The following is a 12,905-nucleotide window of genomic DNA, read 5'->3' as shown; positions in this document are numbered from 1 at the left end:
GGTACTTTAACATGTGATTTGACCATGGCAGTCAAAACGAAACCAGGTTTCAGTTTCCTGTTTTGTAAACACACAGAGTCTGGAAGTTTCTATGTGAACTGAAAAAAAATCCCCACTGTTTCATTTTAATGTGTGGATATAATTCCTTTAAAATGTTCATGGGAGCAAAAATAAAGAGGTGTATATAAATCTGAGAGACACAAATGATAAAGCATGTCAGACTGTACAGTTGGAACATCGTTTGAAAAATTTAGAATAAATTACATTGGAACTATTTCTTTTTCCCACTTCGTCACTGTCTCTGTCACTTTCACTTTCAATTTAAAACCTCAAAGATAGTTTGTTTTGCGGAGAGAGGAACTGCTCTGTGTTCGGGTCAGAAAAAAAAATTACAAGAAGTGGATATAAGCGGTAAGATCTTTACTGGAAATCGCAAAACAGGAGAAAAACTGAATCAACTACTTTGCATTCTTTAACGTTGGCATACCTGCTGCGTAACACGTGACGTCATGACGTAACACCAGGAAATGTTTGATAAGCGGCGTCAGGATCCCGGATCAGCTGAGACGTCAGTCACCGGCAGCACCAGTCAGGCGGAGAGCGCTGCTGCCAATATTTTATCTTCAAATACGGTATTTTTGGACACTTGGACCGTAAGTAAACTTATTTTTGTGTTAGCAAGGATTTCACATACTAACAGTACTTACTAAAAGAGTTGGCTAAAAGTTTTCATGTGTCGTTAAAAGTCCGCTTGAGTTGACAAAAGTTGCTTTTAACCGCTCAAACTGTGTTTAGTGCGCAAACAGGCAGCGTTCATTTCAGTTCAATGTTTATTTACAGCCGTTTCTGTTCTGTTACACCAACTAATAGAGTCCCGTGTTGCTCTGTTACACTTTAACAGTCGTAATAGACGTTTTTCAGCCACGCAGAGCAGCTAAACTGACTTTGAAGAGCTTTAAAGTCTGACTTTTGTTCCTTAAACATAGCAGCTCGTTAGCGTGCTGCTGTGGTTTTGCGGAAACAACTGGTTGTAATAAAGCGTGAGGTTGGAGATACACGTCTGGGCATAACCCGAGGCTGTCAGTGTTGTCCACCAGAGAGCGACACAATGAGGAAAAATAGAAGAAATCAACATTAAAAAAATTATTTATATATATAATGTTGAAATATACAATTACTTGTCAGGCTGGATACATGCAGAACAAAATGTGTTGGCACAGATAAAAACATGGTCAATATTCAGCTGGTCTCTCAAAATAAAATCTTTATTTCCTGATGTTTCCAGCCTGTCAGATGTAAGGGTCTGCCCTTTCTGGTTTTATATCATTTCAATTTAATGTTTTTTAATCCAAACTATTAATTGAATGATCAGTGAAAAAATCTAATCTACTTAAACTTAGGTGAGTTAAATAAACCTCAACATGAAACAATTGCCACCATTTTTTTTTTTTGAGTGAGTTCAGAGAAAATGGTCTGTAACTGATTAATGAAAAACGAAAATAGGAAATGGGAGGCAGAGAGGGAGAGGCCTGACACACCTGATGATCAGAGTGCAGGTGCAGGCAGGAAGCACTGAACCGTGAAGGAAGCCAGCCTGACAATGACTACCTCAGTGGTAGGACTGCACAAATACATGAACATGAATCACTGTAATGATTTTGGCTTTCCACCAATGAATGAACATGTTCAGCTGTAGTATTTACTCATAAAAATGTGCTCTCTCCTCGTGACAGTAAAACGCCCTATTGCGCTCTTTTCCAAGTCATTCTTAGTCACACACCTGTCTGAACACAGCAGTCTGCACTGTGAGGCGTTTGAGGAATCTAACTGTAACAAGATGTTCAGCACGGGATGTGTTTCGCCTGTCACCAGGAGGGAAGTGCAAGCAAATATAAAAGTTGGTGGCACCAGTGATTCCAGTAAAAAAGAAAGTCTGGAGCCCTGCAGAGTATGAATGTATGTCTGACAGATATGTTTTACACACAAAACATGTATATGTACTATACAGCTGTCAATATGGTCAAATATGGATTCTCAGTCATCCAGGTCATGGTTATTCTTGTAGATTAATCGTAGCAACTGGACTTGCTTGAGTTCCTTGAAGACATTTCACCTCTCATCCAAGAGGCTTCATCAGGTCTGACTGGCTAGAGGGGAGTTCCAGATACTTGCATCCTTAAGGAGCCATTAACACCTGAGTTTTGGTTTCAGTTGGGAGGGGTTGTTAGGGTCTTTTGTGTCTAGGTGTGAATGTGGTTTCATCTTCCTGGGAAGAGTTCTTAAGACTGAATTGTAAACAGGTGAGAGGTGATGCCTCAGACCTCCACCTCTGTTGAGGGATGGTCTTTCCAGTTTGACATAGATGGCTTCTTTCACTCCTCTCTCAAACCATCTGTCCTCTCTGGCCAACATCAGCACGTTGTTGTCTTCAAATGAGTGTCCTTTGTCCTTAGTTGTCTAGTCTTTAGTCTTTAGTTGTCTAGTTTTGTCCAATGGAAAAAAACACATCTACAGATAGTTGGTGTATGATTTTATTGTCTTGTCTTTCTTGTCTATCTATAGGAATGCATACATTGTACAGAAAATATCAAATAACAGCAAAAAATCCTGATTGTTTATTCTAAAGTTGAAATAAAGAAACAACACTGAAGCATTTGACAACAAATAATGCCACTTCTGAGAGCTGGTGGCAAACACACATCGACTCTGACCACATGTTGAACCCATTTGTCATGATGTTTGGCTTACTGTACCTTTACTTTAATCATTATGATCATTTTTACTTGTTCGACAGTGAACCAGTATGGCGAACGGACACGTGGAGATCCACGACCTCTTCTCCAACCACCACGGCGGCACCAGCCCCACAGACTGTGACCTTAAATCTACCTCAGACCCTGGCAGCATGGACGGTACAGCGGAGTTCAGACTCATGATGGCCTACGCAAAGAGGAGACGGCCACAGCAGGAGGAGGACTCACATGTGCAGGACAATGGTAGTACAGATGCAAACGGAACAACTCCATCTCAGACACCAGTCCAGACTGAAACAGAGGTGAAGACGAAAAAGAAGAAAAAGAAGGGATGGAAGCGTCTGTCGAGCATTTTAAAATGTGTCAAGCCTCAGACAGACGACAAAGAACCTCAGCAAACGCCTCCTTCCAACGCTACCAACAGGTGTATGGATCCTCCAGCTGATGAGTCACTGATGATAGACTCCATTGAACCTGGTATGTATCATAACAGTAAGACTCCAACAAAATATTATTTTTATTATACGTTAATATGAACCATCGTTTTGTCTTTGAATGTCAGAAAACAGCGAACATTTGCTTTTAGGGTTTCCTCCAGTCCAACAGTGACTCGTTCTGATGTTTTGTTTAATCTGACCATTTGTTCCCACTTGTTTTAGCAGCTCAGTAGGAATAGAAAAGGAGGAAAAGGACGACTTTATTGATCTTGGAGGAAGAGCCACATTTACATAGGAGTCATTTTTGTATTTCTACACATAGACCAAATTGATCAGATGCTTCCAGCTTCTCAAATATATAACTGATGGGTTTTTTTGTCATACATGATGTTAAGTGAATGGATTTTTAGGGTTGGACAGGTGGTTCTAACAGGCTCAACAGATCATTTAATAATCAGTCGGACTAGGTTTTTAAAGAAATTATTCAAAATATTGACTCCACTATCAAAATAGATCTGTTGATCTGTAATTTATAAACTAGCTCTATTCATATATATGCGATTTATATAATATACACACCTGGTTGAACAGACGGGACGTGTTGTGAATCACTTTTCATGACACATTTTCCATTATTTCCCAGTAAGCCCTGAAAACTAGCTGAGTCACTTTCTGCTGGCAGAGATGTTTCTGGTGTTCCTGTCTCGTGTCGACACAGTCATGTGACTATTTTCTCTGTTTGATCCTAAATACAGGCTCGTTGCCCTCTGAAGCCCTTTTGCTCTCTCAGTCTTTTGTTTGTGTTTCTTGTTTTTTTCCAGCTGAGGTTAAAAAGAAGGATCAGTTGGAGGAGGCAGTGAGCAGACTAACGGAGATCGCTGATGAAATCCCGTTCACGCCCCCAGAACTGGAGACGGACTCGGAAGAGGGTGAGTTTTGCTCCTGCAGAGAAAGCAAAAATATTTCTGAGAAGATAAATATGTATTTTCTTGTAAACCTCTCACTTGTTCGTACAAGTGTTTCAGGTTTGTTTGTCAATCAGCGGTTCAGCCTGATGAATACATCCAGTTTGCTCCAACACATAGCTGCAGCAGAGATGTAAAAACTCATTTATACTTTTATACTTCTGATGTCTCGGGCAGATTAGATAACTATTCAAGTAATGCATCTAAGAAGTCATCGAGACAGACTGAAATCTGATTGTGAAAACCATTTCCAGGAAGCTCATTCCATCTCCAGCTCTGTGAGACACGAGCAGAGTCTTTGCTCCTCACATGGTTCTTACAGCGTCTGTGGAAACGTCCACTTACCTTCTGATTTCCATAATACATCCACAGTCTGTCCTGCTGATGACAGCTGAAATGAAAGTGAAATTCACCAGAGGTGAATCACTAAAGCGATTCAGAACAAGCTATTTCCACACCAAGTGATTGATTTATTTGATTGCTGATCAATTCAATCAATCAATGATCTGTGTCAATGAGAAAGCAGCATGAGTGAGAGCTCGTGAAGATGAATTTCTCTCTCCTGATCTGTAAAACGTGTTCATTTAAGTTTATGGATTCTTAGAAGCTCCTAAACTATAATTGTTGTGATTAAACTGCTGAAGTGCAGAAGTTCTTCTTTTAGATTACAGTGCAGAAACTAAACAGCTTCAGATGCATCATCTCCTGAATACATGCAGTTAATGTAAATAAAAGTGTGTGACATCAGCATAGTTTGGCTTCTTATACAGATATATATTAAGTATTTCATGTACTGCTGCTTGTAGAGTACACTGTGGATTGTCAAACCTTTGCTCTGTTTCTGTAAACCTGTTAATTAGTTTTCTAGTATTTTGGAAGCGACTGATTAGGGGTTTGTAGTCAAAGTCATTTCAAGTCATTTTTGGTGAAATTACAACCAAAGACTGTATTTTTATCAGGAAACATGGATCCATCCATATACATTTTGCACTTTTTTCCATTTTGAGGGACCATTAATTTAAAAGGATGTCCTCTGTTGGATCCATTGGGTCGTTCTGATCCGGCAGAGGCTGTTCTGTCTGGGTCCTCACCACTTTTCATGTCTGTTGGAGTTTTGTTTCTGAAGATGTTGAACCTTGAAAATTACTTTCCAGCTACGAGGATTATTTTTTTGAGGGTGAAAATGCCAAAAAAATATCTGAAATTCTCCAAAATTCTGACTAAATATTCAACAGAGCTTAGTTTTGATGAGACAGTGGAGTCTGATGTGTCTGCGAGGGATGTGGAAAAACAGAAGATATGACAGATAAAAGGAATATTATCCAGATAAAATGTACTGAAGGGAAACCAGACTGGAGTTATGGACCAACTTGAACCGTAGCTTTCTTAATCAGTTTGTTTTTAAACTGTGTTGACTTACTTATAACTTCTGCATTTCATTTGGACAGACACTTTGCTTTGGGTCCAACATTCTCCACGTGTTCTTTACATTTAGCTTCCCATAGAACTGGCTGTAACCTTTTTTCACTCCTCCAGGCAGAATGTCGTCGCCTGTTTCCCCAAACGATCAGCGCATCCAGTGTTCATGTCCACGGCGCCGACTTTTGTCTTTGAATGTTCATCTGTCAGAAAGAAAGTGACTCATGAATCATATGATGTGTTTCTAGGTGAAGTGGAGAAGATGATCGGTCTGCTGCTGAGGGAAACAGGAGACAAATGGAACGAGAAGGTACAAAACAACTTATCTTATCTGTGGAGCATGTGTGTGTAACATGTTACGGGAAATTCTTTAGGGATTTATGACAAGAGAGTGGAAGTTATTACCAGGTCATACTATGTACCTGGCAGGTCGAGAGTTCACTGATCAGTGCATTTTTACTGCTTGTTATTCAACACTGATAAGAATGTGAAAGAAACGTCCACCAGTGATCAGACGTTTCTCCGATTTCCGCCACAGTCCTGCTGTATAACATTCTGTTTTTTTTCTGAGCCCATTTAACAGAAAGATTTCGAATGCATTTCCCCAGATGTTCAGCAGTAAAGACCACTTTATAAAACACTGAACACAACATGTTTCTTGTCTCCACCAGGAGCTGAAGGATGCCAATATCGCAGCAGAGTTATTCTGGGACTACAGTTTCTTTAAGAATCTAATAAATGCCCTGCTCATGAGGATGGGCCTCAGGAGCGCCGACCCCGACGCTCTGGGGCCACAAGCATCGCCCAAAACCCAGATCGCCGTGACCTGTGAGGTGAGAACAACTTGTGTGTGTTGTCCTTAATAAACAACGTTAAATTCTTGTTTTAAACCACAAAAAAAAGTTATGTGTCTGATCAGCAGTGCCCTAAACTATCCTAACTCTATACAAAGTAATGATAGGAGAAGTAATCACAGTGGTAACTTAAGTAAGAAATTACAAGTAAAAGTCAGTGAAACTCACTAGAAATGCTCAGAGTGTTTCCTCTCAGAGTGTCCCGGCTACGATTCTGCTGCCTGGTGAATCACTGTCCTTCAAACATGCTTGTTTGTTAACTGCTGAACATGTTTCCATCCTCCGTCAGGTCACCACTCGTCTCACAGCAGTGAACACGTTGCCCACAAACCGCCTGCTGAGCCACGGAGCCAGATACCTGCAGGACTATTACTCGACCTGGGCGCAGCAGCAGGGAGGATATGTATGTAAAACACTCGTCTCCTTCTTCAGACAATTAGTTTGACCTGTACATAGAATAGACTGGAAATACTTTATTAATCTCCAAGGGGAAGTGTGGTTGTTGCAGCACATAGATAAAAGTACCACCTCCATGAATACCGATAAACCTTTTTACATAACTTAAATATTGTCACTTTCAGGAGGCAGCCTTCGAGGGTGATGAGGATGAAGTGGAGTGAACATCTTGATGAGGTTTTCCAGTTTCACAGCAGCACCTGCAGCCCGTCTGAGAAACCACAGTGGAGGAGCTGCCAGCATTAAGAGTCCTTCAGGGAGACTTCACTGTGACACTTTAACCTCTCAGCAGTGTGTCTGAATGCTCTGAAAGGAGAGCACCAAACAGGAGTTCTGTGTTTTTATTCTGCCAAATCAGTTTGCAAACACATCTGGAGCTTTAGGATTAGAAATCAAACAATCATGTTTGGTTTTTTTCTTGCAAATAATTCTGTTGTTCAGGTATTTTTGTGTACTTACAGGAGCAATGAGTCAAAGCAGAAATTGTTTTTTTGTACCGTTTGTGTGTTTTGCCATTAATGAAAAACTATCAGAACATAGCCCTGTGTTTTATGTGGACTGTGGCATTATTTGTTTTGTAGTTTGAAAGAACAAAAAAAAAAAGTACTGTTCAGCACTTGCACTTTATATGAAGATAATGAAAAGCGCCAAATTGCGAATGTGTAATAGATCTGGTGTTATTTGTGTTATTAACAACTGTTTGGTTTTTCTAAGGGACCACTGTATGTACTGTCTGAAATGGTTATTTGCTACATGTAATGAAAATATGGACCAAAAACCAACACTTTTTTTATTACGTGTACTGTTTATACAATAATAGTGTGTCAGTAATAAATTATACACCATTTTTATTACAATACATGTTGCCAATGTTCAAATAAAGTGCAGAGCTCTGAAGGGAAATTTGGAGTGAGTGTATAAAAAGTGACCTAAATGCTACTTTAGATTCTGGTTTTCCTTTTTCTACTGAAGTCTGATCTATGAGAAGGTGCTCATGTGTAAACACCACCACCGTGTGGCCACACGAGGAACTGCAAGGTACAACAGTGATTCAAACGAACCCAATTCAAAGTATGGTAGATTTTTAAGTATTCCTCTTTCAATTAATATACAACAATGTTTTACTGTCGGGACACGTTGTTATATCTATTCAAATAAATTCGGCATATAGTAAATGAATCCAAGCATTTGAGATTTGCTTTAAACTGTAGAGAGAACACCTTAAACAGAGGACGCAACAGGTGACACCAACATAGAAGTTGTACTTTTTTTTTTTAATTGATTTTTTTTTAAGCAACGTGCTTTCAAACGAGTTAAAAAGGTGAAACCGTTGAATTTGATGAATGAGTTTAAATTAGTTTGGGAACTGTATCTCATTGAGGGAGTCTGGAGCGCAGTTGTTCCTGGAGCGCGTCGCGCTGCTCCGCTGGTTGAAATGAGATCCAACCCGTTCTGCCGCACAGCTCGGACTGCCTCAACCTGCTCCCCGACACCCAGCCGGAGGACGGCACCACTCACCAGTCGGGCATCAGCTGCTCGCAGAGACGTCACACCTGTGGCTGCTCAGCGCACCTCGGCTCGTTACGCAGCGGACTATGAAGATCGTGCGTAATGTTTAACGTCGTGCACCAGGGTCGGAAATACGCCCCCACGCGCTCCTCGGTTACGGACGACTCTCCGTTAACGGTTCAGGCGCTTCATATCATCAGATCTCCCGGTACACTCAACGAGGCACCGGAGGCGACGTGGCCGCCGCCGGGCGCCAAGATGCGGATCTCCAAAGGCGCGGTGGTGGTGAGAGCTGTCCGGCGACTCCCGTCTCCTCAGCCGCCCAGCCTGGAGAGCCTGGAGGCGGCGTGGAGCGAGAGAGGGCAGCCGGAGGCGAAGCCCCGGAGCCCGGAGAGGATAAACGCTGCAGCGGAGGGACACGGAGGAGGAGGAGGAGGAGGAGGACCACCCCGGAGCAGGAGGAAGGGCTTCAGACCCCCCGATGTGAGGACTATCTTCTCCCCCGGAGAGAAGGACCCCAGGGTGCAGGAGGAGTCCGGGGAGGGACACAGCTTCCAGGCCGGAGGAGAGAACACCTGGTGTGATGTGTGCTGCTACTACATCTTCCAGCATGGACTCACCTGTGAAGGTGAGCTGCTGGTGGCGGGAGGAGGGTGGGCTGGGTGCAGGGGTGGTCGAACCTCTTCACAAGAAGGATTCACACATTTTAAACTCATGTGGGAGGCAGAGCACTGTGAGTCTGTTGTCAAGATAAACATGGATTTAGTGGTGAGATTAGATTCAAATTTACCATCAAGTATATTTAAAGTTGAAAATTGTATAGAAAAAAAAAATACTTGACAAAAATGAGAATTTTCATTTCTAGAATTTCCCACAGACAGACGGTGAAATTCTGGTAAATCACACAATAAATCTCTAATCAATAATTATTTAATCAGAGGAGTGTAATGAGAGGAAATCAAATGGACATGTTGGCCGTGTAATATTTGAGCCAATGATGAAAAAAACAACAGAGTTACATTAAAACGAGAGTAATTCACTGTTATTTAGACTATAAACCAGACCCATAGACAGAATGAAGGGATGATGCCATTTTGTTGCTGCAAAAATGAAAATTAGACGTGAAGTGAAATCACAAAAATATGTTTAACTTGTAGAGATTTTTCCAACATATACAGTTTTTGTGTTGCACAGTTTGGTTGTTTTTTACAACAAACCTTGGTAGAGATCAACCCTCCCTGACTGCTTTTATTTATTAACTCACCTTTTGAGCTCAGAAGTTTGTTTAGTGCTCAAACAATCAGGCGATTAAACGATTAATAAATAGACAGAAAATCCTTCTCACAGGTTTGTGAGCAAAAATCAAGCAAAAATATTAAACTTCTAAGAAAGGATTAACTTCATTCCCATTTTTTCTTTGTTTTTGGACTGAACCAAACAAGAATGTGGGTGATATTTTTTTGACATTTTATTGATTGAATGACTCTTTATAGCAGTGGACATGTATACAGGCTGGTATAAGTGACATCAAGATGTAGCTTTCATACCAAATACTCACTATTCAGACGTTTTATCGCAGTATAATAAGATTTTTTTTGGCTTTATAGGGTTAAAAATGAACCAGTTGTTTCCATCCTGAATTTTACGACAATCATTTTTACAGTTATTATCAATGTGGCACCAACATTTTTAGGTAACATTGTTTGACATGTGGTAAAGGCCGAATGTTAAAACACTGTTGACGACATTAGCAGGCAGGGCCGTGATGCAGCTACGCAACTGGAATGCAGTCGGTATGCAGACGGACCGGTTCTGGTCTAAAAGAAAAGGAGCCTGAGTGACTCCTCAGACTGCAGACCTCCCTCTGTGTCCACTTGTGTCTCCCAAACAATAGAAATAGGAAACTGAGGAAAAAGCCTCTAATGCTTGTCTTTGTTTGTGCTTTGATGGAGATGACATGCAGAAGGTTCTGAACATCCAAACATCTTGTGTTTTGACCCTTATTCAGTGTCATCTCTTGTTGTTGCTCCCACTAACCCAGTTTATTCTCTTCATTCTAACGTGTACCTTTAAATGTGACTCAGATATTTAATGCTGTGAAAGAACAAAGGAACAGTTTGGCTTTTGGCGTCTTAACAAACCAGCTTTTAAAAAGACATCCATCTTGCTATTAAAATGTAATCATCCGTCACACTATTTATGTAATACATGCAGCACATGTGACCCGGCGGTGTGGTGCTGGTAGCTTCAGGGATCAACCTGATCTTTAAATAGAGACAAAGAAGAGAAAACGAAATCTTGCTCAAACAAATGAAAATAGCATTATTTTTTAAAAACACAACCTCAGTTCATTAAACTTTGCCTTTTTGGAGCTACAGCCTCACTCGGTTGATTTATGACTGTTAGCTAAAACATGCTAATATTAGCTAGCATCAGCAAACTGGCAAATTGATATAATGAATAAAAAACTGTATTTCTTATCATAGTTGCCCATCTGTGTGTCTGTGAACAGTCTCTAGCTGGAGTTCTAAGCTCTAACAAGTTGATGTTTTCCAGGTGAGCTAGGAATGACCTCTACTCAGAATGATTTGATTTTTTGGGTCAATCAGTGCGACAGCAGCTCCACTAGAGGTCAAAGATCACCTTTTCAAAAATGTTGCATACCTGTAAAAGCCTAGAAGGTAGATTTATGGCATTTGGTGCAGCTAAGCAACAATGTAGGGACTTACTATTGGTGGGGTTGCATTTGACCTTGGGTAATAGTTCAAGGTCATACATATTGACTGAACTGTAACTTGGAAGCAGTGCAAGATAGACACACTGTTTACATTAGAAACCATGTATAGGCTTCCCACTGGGGTGTTAACATCTGACCTGATATTTCAAGGTCAAGCTCAAAGTCTAAAAATGTTTGATATTGCCATTTATTTTAAGTAACATATCATGTATACATGGATAGCACCCATTCCATCTTGGACCACCAAACAGCCACGACTGGTGAAAGAAAACCCATAGAAGAATGGCTTACAGGGGTTCAGTGCAATCATGGCCGGCAGGGGCAAATACATCCCTCTACTGAGGACCCTCTAGTATAAATTTAAAGTTAATTTCATAAATGACAAAACACACCCTCGCTCGGGTCAGTAAACTAAACATGTGATGAACCACTGAGAGTGATGGACTGACCTCCAGAGTCCAGAGCTGAGTCATATAGAAGCTGTATGGGATCATCTGGACAGACACATGAGTAAAAGACAACCAAAGTGCTGAAGGAAGATTTCCGTAATGTACCACAAGATTACTTCAGAAAACTCGAGACCAAAGAGAGTTCAACATGTGCACAGTTCAGACTGAGGTCACACCAGATACTGATTTTTATTATTGAAACCAAAATTCTAAGTGCTGCTGAATAAAAAGCCCAAACAAGGCAGATACATGCTGCCTTCCTGCTCTGCCTTCATCCATTTATCCCTCTAACTTCATTAGGCCTGCAGACAATGAGCCTGCTCAGTGAGCTCTGTGCTTCCCGTCAGCTTCACTGCTGATGGAGTTTGTTTGTGTGAGTGCATGTTTATGTTTATGTGTGTGTGTGTGTTCACAACAACAACACTCAGGCTGATATCTCTGCTAAGTTAAAAAGCCTTTTTGCAGCTGATTGCCCTTCAGGAAGCCTGTTAAAGGCCAATGCTCCACCCAAAGTCCACAGAAAGGCTGACCTTCCTCAGAAGGTCAAAATGGGAGAGAACATACTTCTCTGCCCTGAAGGTTTTCACAGACTGTTAATATCTGCATCAGTCACTAGTTCACTTATTAACTCACATAAACAGTCACTTATAAGCCAACTGAGCAGCAGCAGCAGCAGTTTTTGTTCAGGTGTTTCCTTTAAAAATTAATTTCTCATGCAGTGCAGGTTGCTGAATGCTGAAAGTGTCCAGAGTACACGATCACATGTTCATGTTGTAGCTTTTACTGGGTTTAAAAGATTCTGAATTTGTCGACGCCAAACTGTCATACAGAAGATTCTGATGACATAAGTGTAGTTATTATAGCTTCCAAGCACGATACATTAGTGGAGGTCTTGCATGTTTTCTGTTTTCGGTATGTTTGGTTCCAGATTACATGTTTGTTTGCATGAAAGGTCCAAGAATGTAAAACGACAGGCTTTTCAAATAGCGTTGCCTGTTTTTTCTCTTTTCTTTGCTCATGTAGAAGTCAGTGGTTTGAAGATTATGTCCAGATTAGATGTATTTATAGCCTGCAGTAGATTTCTGAGCTCTGGTTGCATTTAGACTTTACATTAATTTATTAATGAAAGATGACATCAGCACGACATCGACCCGAAAAGAACAACAACAGGCAGATAAGATGAAAACCTTAAGAAGTACACATGATGTGTTTTACATGTAAGTTGAAGTAGTTTTAAGTGAATGTGTGCATTTAAAAAGCTTTATATTTTTGTCTGCATCTGCCAGTGAGCCATCAGGGTAAGAGCAGGAATAACAACATGTTAAT

At 40.8% G+C, this 12,905-nt stretch overlaps 2 protein-coding genes across 2 annotated transcripts in view; both read left to right on the top strand.

Annotated features, from left to right (window-relative positions):
* Positions 1–514: 514 nt before the first annotated feature.
* LOC103364099 (uncharacterized) lies at positions 515–7,823 on the top strand. Its single transcript, XM_008291108.1, has 7 exons — positions 515–653; positions 2,795–3,230; positions 4,012–4,119; positions 5,823–5,884; positions 6,246–6,407; positions 6,718–6,831; positions 7,010–7,823. The coding sequence occupies exons 2-7, from the start codon at positions 2,804–2,806 to the stop codon at positions 7,046–7,048; spliced, it is 912 nt and encodes a 303-aa protein (XP_008289330.1). The 5' UTR covers positions 515–653; positions 2,795–2,803; the 3' UTR covers positions 7,049–7,823.
* Positions 7,824–8,256: 433 nt separating this feature from the next.
* The window catches only part of rassf3 (Ras association domain family member 3), an 88,309-nt gene continuing 83,660 nt past the window's right edge, over positions 8,257–12,905 (top strand). The window contains exon 1 of the mRNA XM_008291107.1: positions 8,257–9,021. Within this exon, the coding sequence (XP_008289329.1) occupies positions 8,496–9,021 (526 nt within the window). The 5' untranslated portion in view covers positions 8,257–8,495. The remainder of the gene's footprint in view (positions 9,022–12,905) is intronic.

Source organism: Stegastes partitus, unplaced genomic scaffold, assembly GCF_000690725.1.
Source record: "Stegastes partitus isolate 25-593 unplaced genomic scaffold, Stegastes_partitus-1.0.2 Scaffold718, whole genome shotgun sequence".
NCBI lineage: Eukaryota > Metazoa > Chordata > Actinopteri > Pomacentridae > Stegastes > Stegastes partitus.
This window is presented reverse-complemented; position numbering and strand designations above follow the sequence as displayed.